General features: G+C 38.2%; 1 protein-coding gene across 40 annotated transcripts in view; it reads right to left on the minus strand.

Annotated features, from left to right (window-relative positions):
- The window catches only part of MGAM (maltase-glucoamylase), a 273,176-nt gene that overhangs the window by 98,336 nt on the left and 148,588 nt on the right, over positions 1-26,252 (minus strand). For 39 of the 40 annotated variants that reach the window (XM_050782185.1, XM_050782190.1, XM_050782206.1 and 36 more), the window contains 4 exons: positions 25,584-25,672; positions 23,744-23,793; positions 22,984-23,154; positions 19,619-20,544 (listed from right to left, as the gene is read on the minus strand). In XM_050782185.1, coding sequence (XP_050638142.1) covers positions 20,467-20,544; positions 22,984-23,154; positions 23,744-23,793; positions 25,584-25,672 — 388 coding nt within the window. In that variant the 3' untranslated portion in view covers positions 19,619-20,466. Of the gene's footprint in view, positions 1-5,958; positions 6,039-9,426; positions 20,545-22,983; positions 23,155-23,743; positions 23,794-25,583; positions 25,673-26,252 lie in introns of those variants that run through there. The other variant, XM_050782224.1, reaches the window with a different exon arrangement.

The following is a 26,252-nucleotide window of genomic DNA, read 5'->3' on the forward strand; positions in this document are numbered from 1 at the left end:
TTGTTAAAACAAAACAGATATATAGATGCAAAAGCTTATAAAGATCAAGAGAAGGATATACACTAAGCTATTGATTTGATTCTGGGTGATTCTGGGGGGGAGGTAATTTGGAGATAGGAAGCTTTCTCATTTTATTCTCTACATAACTATAATGTCTGAATCTTTCCTGTTAAAGGACTGTGTTCAGTGTAGATTGTGACACCAAAAATGAGAATATATCACGACACTACTCATTCAAAAAAGGCATAGTGCTGACAAGTATTTCAGATGCTAACATCTGATGTCATTTTCCTGAAAAGCCACAATGTAAATATAACTTAAGTCAGTGCTTCACACTTATTATAAACAAAGTAGTTACATTATAACCATACAATCTAGATCTAATTGACATTCCTGTCTCAGTCTCCCTCTTCAGATGATAAAAAGGGCTGGAGGGATCAGTGAAGAAAGAATTTGGGGGTCTGGATGGCCTGTGGATAGTTGATTTTCCTAAGGCAGACATGAAGTACCTCTGCTCCCTCTGAAACTGGGGTCAGTGTAATTTAAAAGGTCAGTTCCATTGTCATAAATTGTTTCAAAGTCCACAGACCTCTATAAAAAGCAATAAACATTTAGGTAAGCGGTCTGCCCTAACACCCCTACTTCAGTTTTCAACCATTACCAATATCCCAGACACCAAAGGTCAAACCCCAGGGGCAATTACTACTCAATCTTTCAGTCCCCGCATATCTTCCACACGGATTTAGAATGGAGACAGGGAGACTTGTGAGTCTCCACTATAGTCCAGGCATGAGTTACAGTAACACAGACGCTAATGAACTGATGCCTGGGATATAGCAGTTGATTCACAACAAATCTCCCTGTCTCTGTTCTTTCTGTCGCACCAAACTTGAGTATTCTTCAGTTATCTTCCAAATAGATGTTATGTCATTTTTCATTAGAAATTGTTAATTAATATAATTTAAAAATTAACAATTAACTTGGAAATTGTCTAGTACAACTTCCATTTGATGCAGGGATTTCTTCAATAGAGTCTCTGATAGATGCTTAAAATCTGTAAATGATATGTAACCAACTTCTTCCAAAACCAGGAAATTCCATTTCTATAATTAGTATTTTATTGCAATGTTATTTATTAGGTTTAGTTAAAATCAGTCTCCAGGAAGTTCCATTTTCTAAAACCTACTATAGCTGCATGTTGCCTTTCGGATAAACTGTCTCAAACTATATTGACAATTTAGAAAGAAAAGAGAATCTTGTAACCTATGAGTTAAAAGACATGGAAGAAAATGGAATGCACATTGGAAAAAACTTCCAACTGTTATTATTTGCAGGTAACATTATCATATCAGAAAAAGCAAACGTCTACAAACTAGGACAATTAATAGGTAAATTTAAGATTTCTGGTTACAAGATCAGTATTCAAAAATCAGTTTTAAATCTATATATCAACAACAGAGAAACAGAAAATTAAAATTTAAGAATAAGACTTGAATAGAATCAAATAGAAAAAAAGTAGCAAAAACATGTGCAAAAGCTCTCTATCAAAAATTTCGAAACTAAAATCTCAGTGCATAGAAAGATAAATACCATGTTTAGGAATTGAAATATTCACCCTTGTAAAGATAGTAATTTTCCCAAATTTAACCTGTAAATATTACGCAATCACAATAAAATTTCTAGTAAGTTTTGTGAGAAAACTGGCAGGCTGGTATGAGAGACACTAAAATTAAAATGTATTCAGAAACCTAAAGGGCAAAGAATAAGCTAGGCAATCTTGAGGAAAAGTAAGAATGATTTGGAGGACTTCTATAACCATACATTAAGACCTATCATAAAGCAATAGTAATTAAGGCAGTACAGTATTGGCAAAAGAACAAACTAATAACTCAACGAAATGCATTCCAGAAGCAGATCCATACCTATAAAGACATAATTTACAGTAAAGTTGCCACTAAAATGCAGAGGGAAAAAGATCGTCAGTTCAATAAGTGGTGACGGATGGATTAAAAATTCAAGAAAAAAAATGTTTCTGGGCCAGGTGCAGTGGCTCGCAGCACTTTGGGAGGCTGAGGTGAGCGAATCACAAGGTCAGGAGTTCAAGACCAGCCTTACCAAAATGGTGAAACCCCCATCTCTACTAAAAATACAAAAAATTAGCTGGACATGATGACGGGTGCTTGTAATCCCAGCTACTCAGGAAGCTGAGGTGGGAGAATCGCTTGAACCTGGGAGTGGAGGTTGCAGTGAGCCGAGATCGCGCCACTGCACTCCAGCCTGTAGACAGCAAGACTCCATCTCACACAAAAACAAAAGTGTCTGAACTCTTTACTGATACCATATACAAAAATCAGTACTATATTCATAAAAGATCTAAATTTGAAAGATAAAACAATAATGCTTTTAAGGGAAAGATAGTAATATATTTTTCTGACCTGGGAGTAGGCAAGAATTACTAAATAGAATATGAAATGAATCAACCACTGAAAAAGTGATAAAGTGAACTATTTTAAAATTATGAACTATTTGTCATCAACAGTCGCCATTAAGAGAGTTAAAAGACAAATAATAGACTAAGATATATGTCTAACAAAGGATTTGTATCCAGAATACATAAATAACTACTACAAAGCAAGAAAAAAGATGAACAGTTTAGTAGGAAAAAAAGGCAAAAAATTAAAAATACATTTCATAAATATGATTACCAACTAGCCAATAAGCATTTCGAAAGATATTTAACCTTATTAGTCAAGAGAAACATGAAAATTAAAACCATAGAATGGTTAAATTGAAAAAGGAGAAAACACCAAGCGTTGATTAGGATGTAGAGCAAATGAACTCCTATATACTACTAAAAGAAATGCAAATTGATACAAATACTTTGAAAAATGATGTTGCAGTGTCAGTTAAAGTTTAACATGTACATATCCTATAGACTGGAGGTTCCATCCTTAGGTATAGAGCCAATAAAAATTCTTCCAACTGTTCACCCAAAGACACCCAAAAATTTGATGTAAATTTTTTTGAGTCGTGCTGTTCATAGCAGCACGACTCAAAAAAAACTCTAGATGAAAACTCACAAACGACTATCAAGAATAGGGTGGATACAGAAAAAAAAAAAAAAATATATATATATATATATATATATATATATATACACACACACACACACACCCCTAATAGGCTAAATCTCATAAAATTAATTTTAATTTTGAGGTTGGGCACAGTGGCTCACCCCTGTAATTCTAGCACTTTGGGAGGCCAAAGGGGGTGGATCACAAGGTCAAGAGACCATTCTGGCCAATAAGGTGAAACCCCATCTCTACTAAAAATACAAAAATCAGTTGGGCATGGTGGTGCATGCCTGTAGTCCCAGCTACTCAGAAGGCTGAGGCAGGAGAATCGCTTGAACCGGGGAGGTAGAGGTTGCAGTGAGCCAAGATCGCACCAGTGCACTCCAGTCTGGCGACTGAGCGAGATTCCGTCCAAAAAAAAAAAAAGACATATTTAATAGAACTTGAAGTTTACAAATTTGAAAATATGGATGAAGTGGACACCATCCTACTATATGCCAAGAGAAGAATGGTTAAACTATGGCATACTCATATAATGGAATATCACTCAATGATACAAGGAATTATCTAATATTTGCAACAATAAAGATGAATCTCAAAAATGTGCTGAATGAAAGAGGCTTTACACTACACTGTATGATTCCATTCATATGAAGTTCTGCAACAAGCAAAACTAAACTAAGGTGGAGATAAATCATCAGTGATTACCTGTTAAGGGGTACAAGTCGGAATAACTATTGGGAAATGTCGTAAGATAACTTTCTGTAGTGATGGTAATATTCTGTACCTTTGGGTATAGAATGGTTTAGCTTACACATGTATAGACATTTGCCATAATTCAACAAATGTGCACCAAAGAATTGTGCAAAATGTATTAATAACAACTCTTTGTATGTGCGTTGTATATAAGTGTAATATCTGAAGATAAATAATTATAATCAAACTTTGGACTGTAGCTAATAATATACATGGTGAGAAATTTATGAAAAAGTGAACTGGTTTCTAGAACTTACTTTCAAATGCATAGAAATCAGATAGTTTAACAGATGAATGAAGTGTGGGATAAGTGATAAACATGAGAAAGCAAAGTAAAATACTAATGGTGAAATTTAAGTGGTAGGTAATGGGTATTATTGTAAACTTATTTCAGTCTTTCCATATGTTTGAAAAGTTCAATACAAAATTGTTGGAAAAAATCCATTTTCCATTTCTTTTTAAAAAAAGTTAAAGTAAGAATATAAAGGTGGTTGCTAATATATATCAATAAAACAATTCTCTTAAGCCAGTAGCTAACTTTGTGCTTGATACTTTGACCACGAATTTCCATTAAAGTCAAGCACAAAATAAGGGTTGCCAACCATCATCACTTTAATTATATTATTCTGCAAGAAATAGACAATACAATTAGACATATGAATGTATAAGATAATATTAATACAAAGAAAAATTATCCTTATTTTAGTATAATGTAATTCTATACTTAATATCCAGAGAAGGGACTACAAAAACATTTTTTATAAACAATAGGAGATTTAACTTGATCAATTATATAATAAATAGAAATAAATATACTGTATAAACATAATATAAAGTAAAAATAATAAATATAAAGTAATAGCAAGAAAAGAAGCATTATAATAAAAGAAGCACAACTTACAAAATATAATGGATTATATTTACAATAGAAACCAAGGATGTGAAATACCTAGGAAAAACATCATAATTCATATGCAACAAAACATATAAGAGAAACATAAAACTCAGTTAAGAAATATATGTACACATGGGTTGGGCGCGGTGGCTCACACCTGTAAGCCCAGCATTTTGGGTGGCCGAGGCGGTGGATCACCTGTGGTCAGGAGTTCGAGGCCAGCCTGGCCAACACGGTGAAACCCCGTTTCTACTAAAAATACAAAAATTAGCTGGGCGTGGTGGTAGGCACCTGTAATCCCAGCTACTCAGGAGGCTGAGGCACAAGAATTGCTTGAACCTGGGAGGCAGAGGTTGCAGTGAGCCAAGATCCGTGCCACTGCACTCCAGCCTGGTGACAAAGTGAGACTCTGTCTCAAAAAAAAGAAAAGAAAGAATTATATGTATGTATGAAAAGAACTGAAATGGAGATACTTTCTAAGTTTTTATAACAAGAAGATTCAAATCTATCAAAATGTCAATATTGTTTAAAATTTAACTGAAATTCAATACTGTCCTAATTAATATCTCAAGAAGATATTTAATTTAGAATATGGGGCAAATAAATAAAATTTAAATATATAAATACATACAACCTTTATGAAAAAGTCCCAAGCCACAACTAATCAGCGTTCAAGTAGCTGATATTTTATGGAAGCTACTCAGGGAGAAAACCTGTGTTCTTTAGTACATATTCACTGGGGCCTCTATTGCCAGTAACATAATTCCAGAGGGCGCTTGTTGTAGCAAGTTGCCTGAGTTCTGTAAGTGACTCAACCAGTGACTCAGGTAAATGCTAATCTATTTTCTATCACTATGGATTTCTCTATTTGCATGTGCTTAATGGCCTCTATTCTCAAAGAATACATAGTCTAGCCCACAAACTTTTAACCTTTCTACCACAATCCTTGGAATCACACGTAAGGTACCTTTAGTAGCACCTGTAATCTCCCTCCACTTTGGACTTTATAATCCACAGGTTAACATTCTTGTTAGCTTTTCCTACTCTTCCTTTTTCTCAACACTGCTTCCCTCACGATCTTAATATTGTTATTTTAATAAGGTAAGAAAGAAAGAACTCCAAACAAATCAGAGGCCCGGAAGCCATGCCACCCCCGCCCTTTCCCCACTTCACATATTCATCTCTTTTCAATAACACCCCGTAGGCCACCAAAAGCGATCTTATTTCTCTGACCTCAGTCACCTCCTGGTCAGGTATGCAGTCTATCCTTTCCGAGTGGGGAATATCTGGGCACTCTGGAGTAAATGAAGTATCTGCATAGGAATTAAAGGATAAAGTTGAAAATGTGTAGTGTAATCACAGCTCCAGGAAGGAAGCCAGCAAAGTTACAGACTTTCAGTCAATTCTGCACACAACAGATCACCAGTAGCTGGTATCTACATTTGCATACAATGTTTAACACTTCTCCAAGCTGGTATCTATATTTGCATATGATGTTTAACACTTCTCCAAGGTTAAACACGTTTATTTCTACTTTGTTTGCTTTTTATACAGATACAATTTGTATACCATAAAATTCATCCTCTTAAAGTATATGTCAATGGTTTTTAGTTAAGAAGTTGTACAACCTATGACCACTATCGAATTCCAGAACAATTTCATCACCCCAAAAAGAAATGACATTCCCATGTTCTCCCAGTTCCTCCCAGTCCCTGGTAAACACTCATCTATTTTCTATCACTATGGATTTGCCTATTCTGAACATTTCCTATAAAAAGACTTTTTCTTTAGTCTTTAAAATTTTTTCTTTAAAATTTGTGGCCTTTTGTGTCTGGCTCCTTTCACCTGGTCTACGGTTTTGCAGGTTAATCCATGTTGTAGTATGTATCAGTGCTTCATTGCTTTTAATGGCTGAATCACATTTTGTGTGTGTGGATATACCACATTTTGTTTATCTATCCATCGGTTCATGTACATTTGGGTTGTTTCTACTTTTTGAGCATTATACATAATTCTGCCGTGAGCATTCAAAAGTTTTTCTATGAACTATGTTTTCAGGTCTCTTGGTTATATATCTAGAAGTGGAATTGTTAGGTCATATGATTAACTCTATCTTTAGCTTTCCGAGGAACTGACAAAGTTTTCCAAAGTAACCACACCATTTTGCATTCCCATTAGCCATGTAGAACAATTCCAGTTTCTCTGTAACCTCAGCAACACTTGTTTTTATCTGTTTTTAATTACAGTCATCCTAGTGGGTGTGAAAGCAATATGTTATTGTTTTGACTTGTGCTTCCCAAATAACTGATGATGTTGAATATACTTCCATGGGTTTAGTGGCCATTTATAGATTTCCTTGGGATAAATGTCTATTTAAATGTTTTACTCATTTAGAAACCTTTTTTTAAAAAAATTGGGATTTGTAGTATTTCTTTATACATCCTAAGAGAATATATTATCTTATATTCCAATGTATTATGTTAGAATGTATAAAGAAATATATTTGCAAATGATGTATCTGATAAGGGCCTAACATCAGATATGTTATCTGCAGATATGTCCCCTGAATCTGTGGATTGTTGTTCACATTCTTGATAGTTTTCTTCAAAGTGTGCTTCAAAGCACAAAGTTTTTTTCAATTTTGATGAAGTCCAATTTGCCTATTTTTTTCTTTGGTTGCTGTACTTTGGGTATCGTCTAAGAAGCTGTTGTCTAATCCAAGGTCACAGACATTTTTATTTATGCTTTCTTAGAGTTTTATAGTTTTGGCCCTTATATTTAGGTTTTTGATAAATTTTGAGTTAATGTTTATATATGCTGTCAGGTAGGGATCCAACATTATTTTTGTTGTTGTTGTTACCAGGGAAGACCTGATTAAATAGCTGGGAAAGTCTTTTTTCTTACTGTTTTTTCTTTAGTCTCTTATATATAGGCACAGCTGCTTAAAGACACCAGATGACTCAGGCTACATATCAGGAAGATACTATTGGCCTCATTGGAAACAAACACCTTCACTCAACATTAGCTATTCTTACTTTAGCCTTTATCAACTTTGTGGAATCTTCTCCCCATAACAACAGCAGAAGTAGGACTGGCTCATGGACTCCATGAACCATCTGAAATCTAGAATTTCATCAGAATTTGGAGGAAACAGTTACTGTGGGCATTAGCAGGTGTCCGTTAATGCTTTTGTTTTGATTCAAAACAAAGCCCCCAAATATATTCACTATCACTATCTTTATGGCTCTACATTTGTTTGTGTATATATTTCAGTAAAAATTTGTCTTAAAACTGGATTCCGGCAATATGCAACAACATGGATGAACCTTGAGGACATTATGCAAAGTGAATTAAGCCAGTCACAAAAGGACAAATACTCTGGGATTCCACTTAAATAAATTATCTAAAATAGTCAAACTCATAGAGGCAAAGAAGAGAATGGTGGTTGTCAGGAGTTAGGGGAAACAGGGATTGCAGAGTTGCTAATCCCCATGTATAACATTTCAGTTATGCAAGATGAATAAGTTCCAGAAATCTGATGTACAACATCGTTTCAATAGATAACAATACTGTCTTATACACTTAAAAATCCAGTAAGAGGGTAGATGTTATGTTCACTGTTCTTACCACAATAAAAACAAATTGATTTTAAAGCCCCCCTTTCAACCCATGGAAATACATCTTCAAAAAAGAAAAAAAAAAAAAAAAAAAACCCCAGAGAAAAGTTCAGTATGTAAGACAGTTAAAACCATAACTACTCTGCATAAATCAGAATGTGGTTTAGGGTGAATGCAAGTGTGAAGATCTAGTTTTATATCAAATAAAAGAAACCAATTATTCATATACACTGGATAGCAATCTTATGAGACTTGCAATCTAAAAAATGTTTTAGAGGAGAGAAGTAGGAATAAGCTCAAAATGGCTTATATCAATGGTTTTCAGATCATCTTTCAAAGTTATAAATAGTCCCTAGAAAGTGTCTTAATGTTTACTGTGGAGAGAGATGAAAAGAGATGGAGCAGGTAGGGTTCTACTATCAGGACAGCTTCTTTTCACTGTAGGCTCAATTCACATCTATAAAGTGAGTTTGTCACGCAGAACAAAGCCCAAATTCAGCTTTACTGAAAATACATTTTTGAATTACATACATTTTATTATTTAGAGTACAATATGTGCTTGAAAGAGAAGGCATTCTGTTTGATGCTTCTGGGTGTCTGAGAGAGAGAGCGAGAGAGACAGATAGACAGATAGAACAGTTTCAAAGGCACCTATGAAGAAACTATAGCTATGTATGTTGGTATAACCAAGCCAACTTAATGTAATCTCCCTGTAACCTTCATTTCCTTTTCCATAATATAATGGGGCTGGAGGCACTGTTACCTTAACAGTCCTTTCTCATTGAAGGCAGTATGACTTCATGACTCTGGGTTGAAGGGCAGGCATCTAGTGAGCCTAATTTTGCATCTTGTTAAAATTGCACCAAATGGGGCTTGGGAGACCCTAAATATCACTACCATTCAGGGTTTCAGTGCAGAAAAAGAACACTTACCTTTTGGAGTTTAACTTAAACTAATTGGGGATGTGAATTTTGAATACCGCAATGTAGTGGCATATTGAAAAGTAAAAGAATAAAATAATCTCTTTGGCATTTAGAGGGGACTTCCTTTACCCAGCCTTCCAACCCACAAGCATCTCCTTTACCTGAAGGTTCCTCCAACACAAGAAGCAGCAAGAGGATATCTATGACCACCACAATTAGGCAGAAGATGATCAGAAGGACTTCCAATACACTGAACTTCCTTGCCATCTAGATAGACACAGATAATTGGGTTAAAACAAATCACAAAGCCCCACCAATCTAAGAGGATACATAATCATTGTGATTGTGAAATTGTTTGCAAGATGTGGTTGTTTGCAAGATGACCTTGATTATCAGCATCCTCTTTACATAATCTAAAGATTATTTGTTTCCATTTATCAGTGTCCCTAATTAACTCTAGCTTTACATCCAACACCTGTAAAGCCCTTGACTTTTTTGCATGCAGAGGAATTGAGGATTGTCCAAGGAAAAGTATATCAGGCATGAAGAACTGAAGGGAAAATGTTGTGGAATAACACACAGAAGATAGATGAGGGGCTGAAGTAGCTCACAAAATCCTTTAGATGTCACTTTGATCTTCACATCCACCTAATGTAGTAGACAGGAAGGTATGCTCAGGGAGAGAGAAAATAGCAAAGCTTGAATCTAAGTCTTCCTCTTTCAACTGCCCTGGGGATGATGCTGAAGTCACTGTTTAGGCTGTTTAAACATCACTGACATTCTTAAGGATCTGGTAGCAAAAACATCCTGATGCCCAGGATGAGGCTTGCTGGTATGTTCACACCACACAACTCACAGAAATTTGGTGGATCCCAGTAACCCTGAAGATCATTTACTGACCCAAAATTTAAAATATTTTCTATATTGGAGGATGTACTGAACTGGGAATCAAAGGGCTTGAATTCTTTTCCTGATTTTCTTACTAACAGATGGGCTATTTACCTATTTGGACCTGTATTTCTTCATCCACAAAAATGAGATCAGACACTGGATGTGTTCTCATTTTTCTGCTCTGATTACAGTAAATCTAACATTATTACATGTCTCGCAGATCCATGACAGCCCTCAGCTGCCATGCCTTCATTGCCATTCCATCTCCATCATCCCCAAAAGTTAGCTAGCCCCTGGAATTTATCATCCTCAGAACTGTTCCACTTTTGAAATTGTAAATTCATATGTAAATGAGCAATGTCCTTTTACTATCCCATTGTCTTACTTTATTTTATTTATTTATTTATTTATTTATTTATTTATTTATTTATTTTGAGACAGAGTTTTGCTCTCGTTGCTCAGGCTGGCACAATCTCAACTCACCGCAACCTCTGCCTCCTGGGTTCAAGCGATTCTCCTGCCTCAGCCTCCCGAGTAGCTGGGATTACAGGTATGTGTCCTGTAATCCCAGCTAATGTCCTGCTAATTTTGTATTTTTAGTAGAGACAAGGTTTCTCCATGTTGGTCAGGCTGGTCTTGAACTCCTGACCTCAGGTGATCTGCCCACCTCTGCCTCCCAAAGTGCTGGGATTACAGACGTGACCCACTACACCCGGCCTGTCTTACTTTATTTTAACAAAGTATTTTATCACATCAAGGCTACTGTTACCTTTCCATTTCCTTTTAATCTCCTAGCTCTTCCTAGCTGTTAGCCTGAAAAGACCTAGGCCTCAGTGTTGATTATTTCACTTCTCATTGCTCTCATCTTCCTTGTTCCCTATCTGCTAACAGAATCTGCAGGATGAAACTATCCGTCCAAACATCTGCCTCTGTGCTGACACACCTAGCTCAAGGGAGATGCCACTGAGGCTCATAATCTCCTAAATAAACTGGGCCTGCAAGCCAACTGATGGTCTTGACAGTGCCTCTCACTTTTCACAGCAGTAATTTTTATTTTATTTTATTTTATTTTATTTTATTTTTTTGGAGATGGAGTCTCACCCTGGGAGTGCAGGGGCATGATTTCAACTCACTGTGACCTCCACCTCCCAGGTTCAAGGGATTCTCCTGTCTCAGCTTCCTGAGTAGCTGGGACTACAGGTGCGTGCCACTACGTCTGGCTAATTTTTTGTATTTTTAGTCGAGATGGGGTTTCACCATGTTAGTGAGTCTGATCTCAAATTCCTGACCTCAAATGATCCACCCACCTCGGCCTCCCAAAGTGCTGGGATTACAGGCGTGAGCCACTGTGCCTGGCCTCGTAGCAGTAATTTAAAAAATTGATCCTTCTATCCTTCTTTTCAGGCCTGACCGCTATTACCTACACTCTTATTCTCATACAATATCATCGCTGATATAAAATAGAAAGTAACCATTTTGCAGAAACTACTCCATCTCTCTGCTTCTCAACCCAAGCTTTTCCACAAAAGGTTATTCACATCTATGTAAATTCTTACTTTTCCCCCTCTATTCTCAGTGAAACAGTTTTTCCTCTTCTTGTGTAAGTATAATCCTTGCATTTATTGTCTAGATCTCACAGCTGTTGAATTTCTCAAAAATCTTATTCTGCCAATTATCTCTTCTTTTCTTGCAGAATCAATTTCACTCTCTGAGTATTTTTTCTTCATAAATATACCCCACATCACCTCAAACTCTGTTAATGACTCTGTGTGCTTCTCCAGGTAACATAATAACTTTCTTTTTCCTTTCATAGCTAATCCTCCAGAATGATAATTCCACACTTTCTATATTCCCTTCTTCATATTGTCTTGGCTGTTTTCTGCATTCCACTGGAAATGCTCCCACCAAGGTTACCAGTGACATCGTAGCTGAATACAATGGACACTGTCTTGACCACTTAACCACTTCCTCCTCCATGAACCTTTCCACCTATGGATTCCTTGATAGGAATCTTGGCTTTCCACCTATATTTCTGGCTTATCTTCAATATTCTTTGTAGTCTCCTACTTCTTTTCTTCTTCTTCTTTTTTTTTTTTTTGAGACGTAGTCTCGCTCTGTTGCCCAGGCTGGTTCTCGGCCTGATCTCGCTTGATGGCACGATCTCGGCTCACTACAACCTCTGTCTCCCAGGTTCAAGCGATTTTCCGGCTTCAGGTCCCCAAGTAGCTGGGACCTGCCATCATGCCTGGCTGATTTTTCTATTTTTGTAGAGACGGGGTTTCATCATGTTGGCCAGGATGGTCTTGAACTCCTAACCTCAGGTAATCTGCCTGCCTTGGCCTCCCAAAGTACTGGGATTACAGGCATGAGCCACCACACTCGGCCCTATTTCATTAAATGTCGATGTCCCCCAAATTCTGATATAGGTTTCTTTTTAAAACTATGCACACTCCTTGAACAATCTCCACCCCTCATGTGACTTTATGTGACATGTGATGGCAATCCAATCTGTATTTCTAGCCCAGGGATTTAGATTCATATATTAAACTGCCTGTTGGATGTCCCACAGATTCAACCAAATTTAACATGTTTAAACCTGAAATCATCTCTCCCCACACTTCAGTCCCAGTTCCTACCAATTTGGCCAAATTATTTGTTCCTCAAATAATTAATAACTTGAGGAATAGAATCACATTAAAAAAAAAAAAAAACCACCTAGGAATCTTTTTTTAATTCCTCTCATTCTGTTAGTTCTCACAGCCATTTACCAGTTCAGTCAGACTACTTTTCCGGTATCTTTGGGTCATTACCCAAGTGACCAGCACAAACAGGGTCATTTGGATCTCCTATATTCAAGCTTTTAGTGGATCTTTGAATAAACCAAAAACCCTTTAGCTTTGTGATCAAAGGTCTTCATGGCACCTCCTAACCCCAGCTGCTCAGCCTCTCCTCTCCCCATATTCCCACCATACTAAACCAGCACTTACGCAGCAACAAGCTATTAAATATAAGTCAACGGGGACAAAGAATGTTCTCTCTCTTGTTTTTATGTTTATTTTGCCTCTCCTCTTACTTTACATTTCCCTGTATCCTTGCTCTTCTCAACTCCTCCCCAATGCCATGACCATTTCTACAAATATTTTATATAGGTATATAGCTTCAATTTTTAATTACAGTAACCTTTAGGTTAATGCGTAATAATTCCATAAAAGAAGCAGTTGAATATTGAAATAGAGGTAAGGAACTAGGATCTACAGGTAATTTGACAACAGGCCTTTAGGAAAAACCCTTAACCCTTGGAGACTTGAGGTTTGGGATTAAAATTGGGGTTTATTAACTATTCTTTACTATTTACTTAAATTAATCAGTTTTCTCTCTTTTAGTCTAAATTATTTAAAAGATATACTCTAATCCCCATAAAATATATATTGTATTACTGTATTCTCATAAAATCCCTGCATTGAAGCTGATCAGACAGATATCACGATTTCCATTTTACAGATGAATATTAAGGAATTTTGTCTAGTCACGGTTAGTGGTGGAACTGAGACAAACACTAAGAGCCGCTACTTTTTAAACTAGTACTTGAATACTCTCTCCACAATGTGCCCTAGGCTGCAGAGCTTAAAGACTTAGAGGATCGGTCTCCAATGGTGGAATTTCAGGTAGTGAAAGAAGTATGAAGGACCTACCCTGAGAGAGCTATGGTATCAAACTTCATTTCTTATACATACAGCCCACAACTCAATACCACACAAACGCATTATTCATCAGTTGGTCTCTTTCTCCAAGTATTATTTCTCTCTACAGGGAGACTTTTTTCTTTCTAGCCTGTAAAAATCAGCAGCAGGGACCCACTCCACAGCTCCTCAATCCTCCTGAGGGAGCAGGTTCAGCAACTTAGCTCAGGAAGTTCAGGAACACTGGGAATAACCCTAGGTATTTTCCTGCCTTAGGAGCTATTGCCATTCAGACAGAGGACAGGATGGGGGTTCCGAAAGGTAGAAATTCTTCCCTACTTAGAAACCCTTCCTGCCCAAAGCTGGGAGGAATTCACCTTCCTCCAAATCCATGCCATCTTGAGATAGTTTCCAGAAGGATCCCAACTGTTTCCTCTGTCCTTAATTTCTCCCAGTGAGAGAGGAGGATCTCACACCAGACCTCCCCGAACCTGTCCTCCAAACACTGACAACACACACACACACACACACACACACACACACACACACACACACACACACACATCTCTCCTCTCCATCAACTGTCTCATCCTCACTCCTCATCTTTTATGGAAAAGGAAGAAAATATTAAGTCCAGGAGAAAAACATGGGCATCCAGATCACTTAACAGAGCAGCAGACAGAAAATCACACAAAGAGAAAGGGACCCCCCTGCCCTTGTTCAAAGCACTGCTTGCATGGAGAAGCGTACTCACCGCATCACCTTTTTTCTATGCTGTGTCTCTCCCTCAGCGATTCATAGGAAGCACTGAGCAAAGGTAACTGGGCCGAGGTAGCCAGCTTCTGCCACGATTAATTTATTGCCTATAAAGTTGACAGTAACTGGAGGAGGGGAGTGCATATTCCAATAGATCATAAAAGAACCCTTGCTCTCCATGTGACATAGAATGAAAGTTCCTTTTGTTAATAAAAGGGGAAGGTGGTGTTTTTTCTAATCATTGGCCCTCCTCTGTATCCCTGTTCATACCTGATTACTTTGATTGTCAAGTTATGCTTCCTCATCTGTACATGTAGCCTAAAGGGCTCAAGAGCTAGGGTCTTGTCTATCTTCTTCACTGTTGTATCTCCTGTGCTTAGCACTCTGCCCAATATCTATAGTTCTTTTTAAATGTATAGCTATTTATTTAATAGGTAAGTGAAAGAAGGATTAGCTCTCGGTTCATCACTTTGTTCTTTTCTCCATTTTCATCCTCCAGAGTTCTCTTGGTATAACTCAGCTTTTCATTAATTCAAATGATCCTTTCCACCAATTATTCTAAATAGTGAAGCACCATTAAGGTAGAAATTATGCAAACCTGTCCGGGCGCAGTGGGTCACACCTGTAATCCCAGCACTTTGGGAGGCCAAGGCGGGTAGATCACCTGAGGTCAGGAGTTCGAGACCAGCCTGGCCAATGTGGTAAAACCCTGTCCCTACAGCTAGGCGTGATGGCAGGCGGCTGTAATCCCAGCTACCCAGGAGGCTGAGGCAGGAGAATCGCTTGAACTCGGGAGGCGGAGGTTGCAGTGAGCTGAGATTGCCCCATTGCACTCCAGCCTGGGCAACAAGAGCAAAGCTCCATTTCAAAAATTAAAAATAAAAAAGAAAGAAAGTATACACACCTAAAATGGGAAGACGCCTCTAGTGGATATTTGTCATATTCTTTGATGGCTCAGCATCTTTCAAAACTTCTTGCTAAGATGGGGGAGGTGGGGAGGGAGACAAGGGTTGAAACACTATCTACTCACTACCTAGGTGACAGGTTCAATCACACCCCAAACCTCAGCATCCCACACAATATACCCTTGAAACAAACCTGTATATGTGCACCCTGAATCATAGACCTTGAATCTAAAATAAAAGTTGAAAAAAAATTATAAACAGAGGATCCTTAAAAGGACAAAAAAAAAAAAAAAAAAACTTAAATCAACTTAAGGAATTTTTCTCCAAATCCTGCCTCCCCAGAGAAACAGCTGGAAATTCTCTTTCACAGCCTCTCTTTCACCCAAGGTAGAGGCAAGTGACTGGAGCTTTGTGAATGAGATATTCCCTTGAGTGACTTACATCCAGAAGAAGGTGTAGATAAGGAGGTACCATGTAAAACCCAGGATGTTGGAAAGATAGCTCGTTTCAGAGGCAGCAGGGACAAGAGACCTAGGGGCATCCTATGCTCAGTATTTGGGGTTGCAAGCTGCCAGATATGTGCTCAGGGCAGTGGCAGTAGAAACCCCTACAGGGTAACCTGGGGTTTGTCCTTAGCCACATGGCCTACAAACCTGACTCTCTAGTCCTACTGGAGTTTCAATGAGTCACCAATATCTTTTTAAAAGTTTTCTTAAGCTAGCTAAAGTGGATTTTTTAATTGACATATAATTTCCAAGCCATAAGATTCACTCTTTTAAAGTATACAATTCAGTGTTTTTTTAAAAAAAAATTACAAAATTCTGAAACTATCACCACTATCTAATTCCAGAATATTTTTGTCACACCCCCAAAAAAATAATTAGTGGTCACTCTCCATTCCCATCTCCCCGTTTCTGCAGCCGCTAACCTACTTTCTGTCCTTATGGATTTGCCTATTGTGAACATTTCATATAAATGCAGTCATACAATATGTGGCCATCTGTGTCTGGCTTCTTTTACTTGGCATAATATTTTCAAAGTTCATCAATGCCATTTCAGGTATCAGTGTTTGTTCCTTTCCATGTCTGGATAGTATCCCCTGCATGGATAGACCACATTTGGTTTATCCATGTATTAGTTGATATACATCTAGGTTGTTGATACTTTTTGCCTGTTATGAACAATGCTGCTACGAGCTGGCATGTTTTTTTAAAATTCTGCCTGGAACATACCTAGGAGTGGAATCACAGGTCATGTGATAAGTCTTTAACTTTTTGAAGGACTACAAAACTGCTTTCTAATGTGGCAGCATCATTTTACATCCCCATTCCTGCCAGTAATATATGAGGGTACAGAGGGCTCTTTTGGTGGCACCTAAGAACTGTAAATAACAGTGTTCATAGTAGTGAATCCTTTGTGTTTGCTTCAAATGCTCAGTATATGGAAAAGCACACATGCGCGCACGCACACACGCGCACACACACACACAGAGAGAGAGAGAGAGAGAGAAAGAGAGACTAGGTTTCTGCATTTACGAACTCCTGGAATGACATATTCAGCTTTTCATCTGCCCCAGTACAAGGTGGACTTTGTTAGAGGGGAAACATACCAAGATCTCATTTCAAATTCGGAAGACATCCTGGCAAGATCAAGAAGGGAGATGTATTGTTACATAAGAGCTTTCTATTCTTTGTGTGATATTTTACCTTTAACTCCCCACATGCCGTGCACATTTGTGACTTCTTTTATGTAATAGTGGTAACCAGCAATCCCAGCTAATCTATAACCTGCTTCCTAAAGTGCAGAAAAGAGCTACCTTCACCATCCCTTCTTGCTAACTAACTGGAAGATATTGGATCACCACACTGGTGTTGACCAACGAGAAAATAACAGAGCCACTTTGAAGGGTAGAGACAGGCACGTGACCCGACATCTTCCAGTTGTCTATCGGTAACAAGGCACAGTAAAGTTAGCTCTTGGTGGAACTCAAACAGTTGTCAAAGCAAGCTGCTGGTTGGAATCATCAGATCAGAAACTTGTAAAATGAGTCACCCCTAAGTTCCAGAACACCATTCTCCAAGGCCAGGTGCAAAACTCTCAATGACTCTGCTGCTATGATAAGAACAAAGAAATATTGTTGGGATCTTGACGATATCTGCCACGGCCAACAAAACCTTATCTTTGTAGGTATATATGACATTTAATGTTATAACATTAATAAGAAAGGAATGGATGTCTTCCTATTTAAGTGAAAGAGTTTGAGAGTATTATTTTTTATTTTGGCACACCTATGAAGAAATAAAGTAAAATTATGTGATCTGAAGAACAGAGCATATGTGGAAAAGGAAGGCCCCCAGCATCTTCCTGAATAGCTGGCCAGGAGTTGTAAGCATAGGTCCATGTTGTAGGGGCTGCTCTGGGATGGCCACAAATGGATATGGTTCCATGAGAGGTGGTTCTCAGAGTGTGGTCTGAGGAACAACCTCTGGGGGTGTTATTGAGCAAAAGGGCTCACTCTTCAATGTGCTAGAAGCCAATACTCTGACGAAGGGTTTTGAAGAAAAGGTTTTTATTGCAAGTCAACTCACAGGAGACAGGAGTCCAGCTCAAACCTGTCTTCCTGTGCTGGCTTTAAGGAAGTATTTTTATCAGAAAAGGCTTAGGGGATGGATGCTGGGATTAGCAGGTGATTGGTGAAAGAAAGGGGAGATCTAGAAAGTCCTCAGGCATGCACAGTTATCTCTTCAGGCCTCATCATGGGTCCCATGTGCAAATTTGGGAGGGAGTTAGTATGAAACTGTGGTGGAAATTTAGGCTGTGACATCAGCAAGCTCTCTCTGCGTTAACTCCGGCAAGCCATATTGGTTCCAACCGATACATCTTTTTCATACATTTCTGGCTGAAATTTAGCATTTTGTTAGGTTATGAATGTAGACAACAGAGCACAGTAGTTTTCACAGAGCATGAGTTTGTCAAAAATGGAATCACAGCTCTTTCTACATTACGAGATTTTAGTGGATATCTCAAAATATTGTTGATGTTGATCATTACATTGAAATTATGGCATTGTTACTTCCACTATTGGATCTTTTCATTTAATTTGATAATGAAAAAACACATCTCATGGGTTACTATATCCATTTTTCTTTAATATTTGGATAAGTATCTTGTAATAAGTTTTCTTTGAAATAGCATGCATTTTGCTTGATGCATTTAAAAACAATGTTGTGAAGAGGAATTCTGTAGGTTTCACTAGGCTGTCAGTGGGGTCCCTGACACTTCACATGCTCCAAAACCCCACTGGCCTCACTAGGGCCTTGGCCGTCAGATTTATGTAGTCAGAATGCCTCTCCTTAAGCACTTTGTGGCAGCCGGAGCCAAATTCCATCAATATATCCTTGATGGTAACATTAAATATTTCTTAAATATCAAGTAAATAATGTTTCCATCATTGTGACCTTCCTGAGTTTGTTAGAGTTGACAAGTTTCCCACCTTTTTGACCAAAGGATTCCCATGGCCGGTTTTCCGTATTTCACCAGTTTTCTAGTTAGCTCAGGCCCTCATCCAAACGCCCCTTATTGTGATAATCACATGATTTAACAATATTGTTTGTCTCTAGCCTTACGCAGGCGCTGACACATGAGTGTGCAGGGAGAATGAATGACTTCCTGGTCATAAGAAAAGAAGAAAACACAGGGAAGCAGACTCACTCATTCCAAACACATTCATTTTCAGGTAACATCAAAACTTAATATTCCTGTTGAACATTAATATATAATTTATTTATCTCAAATTTTAACCCTATAGAATTTTAAGCAAGAGGGTTGCAACTCCTATTTTTACCGGAGTTGGTATTTTCCTAAATTTAGCAATTGCTATGATGATTAAAATAGTAATCAATAGACCCTTCCACAAACCTACATCTTATAAAAGACTCCTTGCAGAGATGTAAGAAAAAGACAATTATAAAGGTTATCATCCTATTGGTGGATTTGGCTGCAGGTTCTGTGATGCCAAAGAGAACCAGAAAGACAAACTCGTAAGAGTTTGCTAAACAACAACAACCTTAACCCCAAACAGAGATTACTCATGTTCAAAATAGCACAGAATTCAAAATTACTTGCAAATTCACTTGTTTTATTTTTATCCGGCATATAAATTGCGTATTTTTCTGTGAAATGTGGTTATATACATTAGAAATAAGATTTACACACTTCAAAGCACACCACTGCAAAAATAAATTATTTTTAACCTCCAAACTCTCTTTTCAGCTTTGCCTGCTCAGATCTCAATCTCACCACTAGCCCTTTATGCTAAAGATTTCTCAAGACCCTCTTCTCTCAGGTGAGTTGACTCTTCCTTTTTCCTCCCCATGAGGCTGTTGATAATTTCACATTATGTTCTTACTATGATCACTTTTACTATCATCTTCTGTTTCCTCTGATCTTTCCTTGTGTTTGCCTCTTCTTTGCTTATCATGCTCCCCCCACCTATAACCAATTAGGTGTATTATTCCCCCTGTTGCCTATAATCAACTAGCAGATGTTCTTTCTGGAGACTTTCTTGAGATGCTGATTAGCTTCAAGACCTGGAACTGTCACGGAAAGCTTTTTCTTGTGTGTTTAACAAGAGAATGGGGTCCATTCCATGATTACACACATGGACATACACACACTTCATCATGGACCCGGTTCATCTTCAGTCAATGTCATATGATGAACAATCACTACCATACTAACCACATAGAGACATTCAGGTAATGCATAGATTTTCCACACCTCCCTAACTGCCCATCCCGCAGGGCTAAGATTTAACCTTTAGGGTTTACACACAAAACATATAACAAAATTAACAAAAATATTTCACCAACAGTGGGTATGAACCAATTAGCAACACACAATAATTTTTATGAGCATGAAGTATAAGTAGTTTCAAAGTCGTTCATAGTTAGAATCTTGCTCTAAAAATTCACGGAGTGCTTCTCCATGTCAATGAGGTAAAATTATGTACACTGATGTTTCTGTCAGTCACGTCGATGCTTAATACCTGTTAGGAACCAAAGGAAAAGAATTGGGCATCTGGTGTTGAAATTTACTGCATGCAAATAAATTAGGTGCAAGTATACGGTCCAAATAACCCCCTAATACTTCTATATTGTATTGTCTAGTTAAAAGATTGCCCTCAAAGTTTCAGATGAGAAAAGTGTTTTCTAATTTTTTAGAGTACAAAGAATATTCAATGGCAGAGATGGGCCTTTAATTCAAGATTTATTTAAATTATGTTTTAATATTTTATGTTTACCATTTAAAATATTAAATGGTAGAGACGGGCCAGGTGCGATGGCTCACACCAGTAATCCCAGCACTCTGGGAGGCCCAGGCAGTTGGATCATTTGAGGTCAGGAGTTTGAGACCAGCCTGGCCAACATGGTGGAACCCCGGCTCTACTAAAAATACAAAAGTTAGCCAGGCGTGGTGGTGGGTGATTGTAATCCCAGCTACTCGGGAGGCTGAGGCAGGAGAATCACTTGAACCTGGGAGGTGGAGACGGCAGTGAGCTAAGATTGCACCACTGTACTTCAGCCTGGGCAATAGAGTGAGACTCAATGTAAAAACAAAAACAAAAAAAAGAAAAAAAAAGTTCAATATGCAACCACTGAAGAGAAACAACTGCACAAACTGGAGAGAACGCCCTCTTTTCCATTCTACGGAGGTGCTGATTTTTCTTGGCACCACCCTTCTGTTTCCTTCTTCTCCTATTCCTCTATCCACCCCAGTGTTTGCCCAGCAAGAGTCCACTATTCCTGCTTCTTCCTAGGCAGATGCTGTCAAGAAGGTTTCACTGCATGTGCCCTCATCAGCTTGCATGTCTGTCCATGAGCTGGTCAGCAGCAGGATTGGGCAAAGTCCTTTAAGGCATAGTTGGGGAAGTTGTTGACAAGAAAACCACAAGTATGAGGAAATAAATGTAAAGAATGCAAAACTGAAAGAAAACTTTTGTTTCAGGTTTAATCATCAGGAAGGATTATGAAAGAAAAAAAGTTCAGGAAAAAAATAATAAGTAAACACACAAGGAAGAAAGTTTCATTTACCATCGGGATGATAAGTGTCAGGACCACTACACTGCATTAATCCCAAGGTAGAGATTTTTCATGCAACCAGAGTGTGTCTTGTAATCGATAACCATAGAATACTGTGAGCCAGGCAGCACTCATGGCATAATCATTATTGTCTGTGCCCGTGTAAGCTTCATTGCTATTACTGTGTTATGAATGGATGGACTGAAAACATTTAAGGATTATTATAGGAAGGAATAGTTAGTAAGATCAAGAAAGCACTAGGATAAAAATGTACATAAAGTGTGTCAGTGGCTCAGGAAAACACTTCATAGACACTAGTGGAAGGATTTTTATAAAGTGCTGAATCACCAACGCCTTTTGCAGTACAGAGGAAATATCTTACTAACACAGATTTTTCTTCAAAATAATAATAAATACAATAAACCATTTAAATAATAAAATAAAACAGTTTAACACAAATTTAAATAGTACAATTTAAATATGATACAAATTGGTTAAGCTATTTCTGGTGCTTCTTCACATGTAGGGTCTACCTCTTCTAAATTACTTTGAGGCAGAATCAGCAATATATCTCCACTTAACATTTTCCTCCATATTATCACCTACAATATTGAAACATATAGCTAAAAATTTATGTCTAAAGAAGTTTCAACAACTTTCTATAAGTTTATTATAAAAATTTGAGGCTGGGCACGGTGGCTCACACCTGTAATCACAGCACTTTGGGAGGCCGAGGCAGGCGGGTCACAAGGTCAGGAGATCGAGACCATCCTGGCTAACACGGTGAAAACCTGTTTCTACTAAAAATTCAAAAAATTAGCCAGGTGAGGTAGCGGGCGCCTGTAGTCCCAGCTACTTGGGAGGCTGAGGCAAGAGAATGGTGTGAACCTGGGAGGCAGAGCTTGCAGTGAGCTGAGATCATGCCACTGCAATCCAGCCTGGGCAACAGAGCGAGACTCCGTCTTAAAAAAAAAAAAAAAAAAAAAAAGAGTGATAAGGAAGCATTCTATCATAGTTTTGTCATCCTTTTTTCTTTCTTTGTGGCACATGAAATAATGAAGCATATTTGATATATTTGGTATCATATTTGATAAAATATGATAGTTCAACCTATTTGGAAAGTTGATCTCTGAGGCAGAGGTGAGGGAGCCAAGACAAAGTTTTACATAGGTTTGCAGACAAGAAGACAAACATGGAAAGTAAGAATCCAGGCCATGCATTCCAAATGATGATAAACCATGATTTTTCATTCATCTCCATGTGGTCCATTCCTAACACACTGAAAACTCAGGAATTCCCAGAGGGCCTGGTAGGAGAGGGAATCATTTGGAAGGCAAGCAGTCAGGTGCTGCACTAGGCATATTAAGGGTGGAAAATACCATTCGCATTTTTTGCCAGTCACAAACCTGTGTCGTGGGGTCATTGTTGAAGGAGGGTGTTATGGCCATGCCGCTCACAGATATGCTGACACTGGTAATGGGGACACTGCCCACTCCCCAGATTTCAATGTAGCCCAGTTTCAAAGGATTTGTATCAGTGATGTAATTGTTGAAAATTATATGGCTTTGCATCGTATTCTGTCGAATTGGAGATTTAAAAAAAAGATAATAGCAGAATTAGTTCAAATTTTTTCCAACCTCTTTTTAGGCACAAATGTAGATCATAAAGTAAGACAATTTCAGAGTCACCATCTTGTGTCTTTGGATCACGGAAACCATGATTTCATCACTCTGTCTCCTATTGCCAACTCCCATCCACTTTGCATTGACAAGCAGCTGCAGGGTCTTTTGCACTGCCCTGAACTCTATAGGAGACAAAAGTCTCAACTGTCAAGATACTTATATTCTACAGGTGGAGGAATCACAAAATGTGCCGACCATTCCAAGGTAACTTAGGAACAAGGGCTAGATAACAGAAACAGCCCATCCATCTGTAACATGGTAAACTGGAATAATGATCATTACTGATGAGATGAGGATAGGTTTAATTGCAGAAAGCCTCCTGGAAGCATAGTAAATTTCCACCAGAAGTCTAGAGAAGTAGAAGAATGTGAATTAGCAAGATGAGCAATGAAGAATTTCTAGGTGGTATTTTATGCCCTTATGATATTCAGCATCCTCCTAAGCCAGTGGAATCTTATTCTCACTTCATATCAGTCACACTCACCTGGCTGGCAGAAAAGTTGGCCAAGTAATAGAGTCCTTTCCCATAGGTATCTGTAAACAGACAACAAGATAAACATGGCCTGGGCCTGTGCTGTAGAACTCTATGCTATAGAATATGTAAATACTCTTCTAATTTTCTACTTGTCTTGGAGAAGTAGACTTCCAAGTTACTTGTTGAGAGAGTAAGGCTTATCTTCATTTTTATTTTCTGTCTTTTGAGTGTTCTATTTTAAAATGTAAGTCCTCTTTATGGAGACTAATCAAACCCTGCACCCATACTCAGTTTGCACAAAATGTTTGAAATGAATGTGTATAGATGCATCTGTGTGACAGAGTCACTTCATATAACAGTTTCCTGACACCATTTTTAAGTCACTTCTCTTCCTTGTGGTCTACTATTCCCAGCATCTTCCTAATTAGCGCAGAATTTCCAGGTTTCTTTTGCTGTGTGTACACATGTCTGCACACACATTTATATGCACATACATACATAAACACCAACACTGGTGTCTTGGTGGGTTTATCTTGAGGTATTAGGCAAACTTAAAAATGTGATCTCCAGAGAACAAAGATGATCAAAGAAAAGGCTTCTTTGTCCTTTATCCTAAATGTGTGCCACAGGCCCACGAAGAATATGGAGTCCAGCACAGCCAGTGAAGGGGAACTAGTCAACAGTTTGGTTTCAAGTATTCCCATCCTACACCCTTCCCTCGTGGCTGTCACACTCTTCCCTGTGTGCTGGCCCCTTTCTTTTTCTTTCTCTTTTCTTTCTTTCTTTTTTTTTTTTTCTGAGATGGAGCCTCACTCTTGTTGCCCAGGCTGGAGTGCAATGGTGCGATCTCGGCTCACTGCAACCTCTGCCTCCCGGGTACAAGCAATTCTCCTACCTCAGCCTCCCTAGTAGCTGGGATTACAGGCATGTGCCACCACACCTGGCTAATTTTTTCGTATTTTTAGTAGAAATGGGGTTTCTCCCTGTTGGTGAGGCTGGTCTCGAACTCCCGAACTCAGGTGATCTGGCCGCCTCGGCCTCTCAAAGTGCTGGGATTACAGGCATGAGCCACTGAGCCCGGTCGTGCTGGCCCCTTTATAAATGACTCACCACTCAGTCAGTTGCCACTGGCTATCCCTTACAACTGTGCTAAGAGAGTAGTCACTAGTAAAATGTAATTGTTTAAACTTAAGCTTGTTAAGATTGAATAAAATTAAAAATTCAATTCTTCAGATGCACTTGTCACACATTTCAAGTGCTCGATAGCCACATATGCCTAGTAGATACAATATTGAACAGCAGAAGATATAGAACATTGTCATCACTGCAGAAAGTTCTGTTGGACAGCACTTGTCTAGAAATAGCTAATAATTTCTTGAGCAAACCTGAGAGTTTACCAATTCCTATAAACTCCTAATAGAAAATATCCCATAAAAAATACAATTGATAGAGGTATTACAGAAAATATCCCATAAAAAATACAATTGATAGAGGTATTACCCCTCTTACTGGGACAGTAAACCATGTAATTAGGCAACGTGTCCTTGACCATAAATCCTCTGAAATTTTATCTCAGCTGGCTACAGATAAACTTTCCCCATGGCTCCCATATTGCTACCTTCTACAGTGGATTACAACAGTTGCATAATGGGAGGTGATTCAGAACTGAGCTTCATTTACATGAGGAATAAAGATCACGTCCAATGTGGATTATACCCTTGAATTAACAAATGATTATATTTTAAAATGCAACATTGTTTTAACAGGGAAAAGGTGAAAGCAGGCCTGTAAGGTAATCCAGGAATGTAGTCAGTGCCATCAGCATGAATCCCAGGTGACCCCTACTCACCAATGCTTTGCCCATCATCCCAGAAGAGCCAGCCCTCAGCAGTTCCCTCATCATCCAAGGCAATTTTGAAGCCCATGAACTTTTGGCGGCTGCAGTGAGGCGGGAGAGAGGCATTAGCTAAAGGCAAAGCCACAGCCACACACCAAGAGTTTATATACAAACATAAAGCAGCAAAGGGAAGTGCTTTGGGGGATAAAGACTGCATACTAGAATTCAAGAGACTTGTGACTTAGTTCTAATTCTGTCTCCATCTGGCTATATGACTTCATATCATGAACAAATGAATTAGTGAATGAATCAAGAGGATTCTCCTTTAAGGCTCTTAACGTAATGACAACCAAACTAACTGGGTTCTTTCTTTACCTTTTGAAAGGAAAATCCTGATGCTGAAATCTTTCTGTTTTTGTGACCTAATATCCAAAACATGTAGAGGGAGTTCTACTTTCAAATGTCTTAAGTCCTTCATTTTTATTTAAATCTTTGGAATCAAATGAATAGGGAGTCTGAGAATTTTAGTATTGATACCAGAGAGATGTGAATTTTAGTCCACGTTCATGTACTTACTAGCTGTGTGACTCTGAGCAAATCACTTAGCCTTTTTGCTCATCTATGAAATAAATGGTGGTAACACTACTAACCTCACAGAATTTATGTTTTCCTTTTGCTAAG

The sequence above is a fragment of the Macaca thibetana genome, chromosome 3, assembly GCF_024542745.1.
Source record: "Macaca thibetana thibetana isolate TM-01 chromosome 3, ASM2454274v1, whole genome shotgun sequence".
Classification (NCBI taxonomy): Eukaryota; Metazoa; Chordata; class Mammalia; order Primates; family Cercopithecidae; genus Macaca; species Macaca thibetana.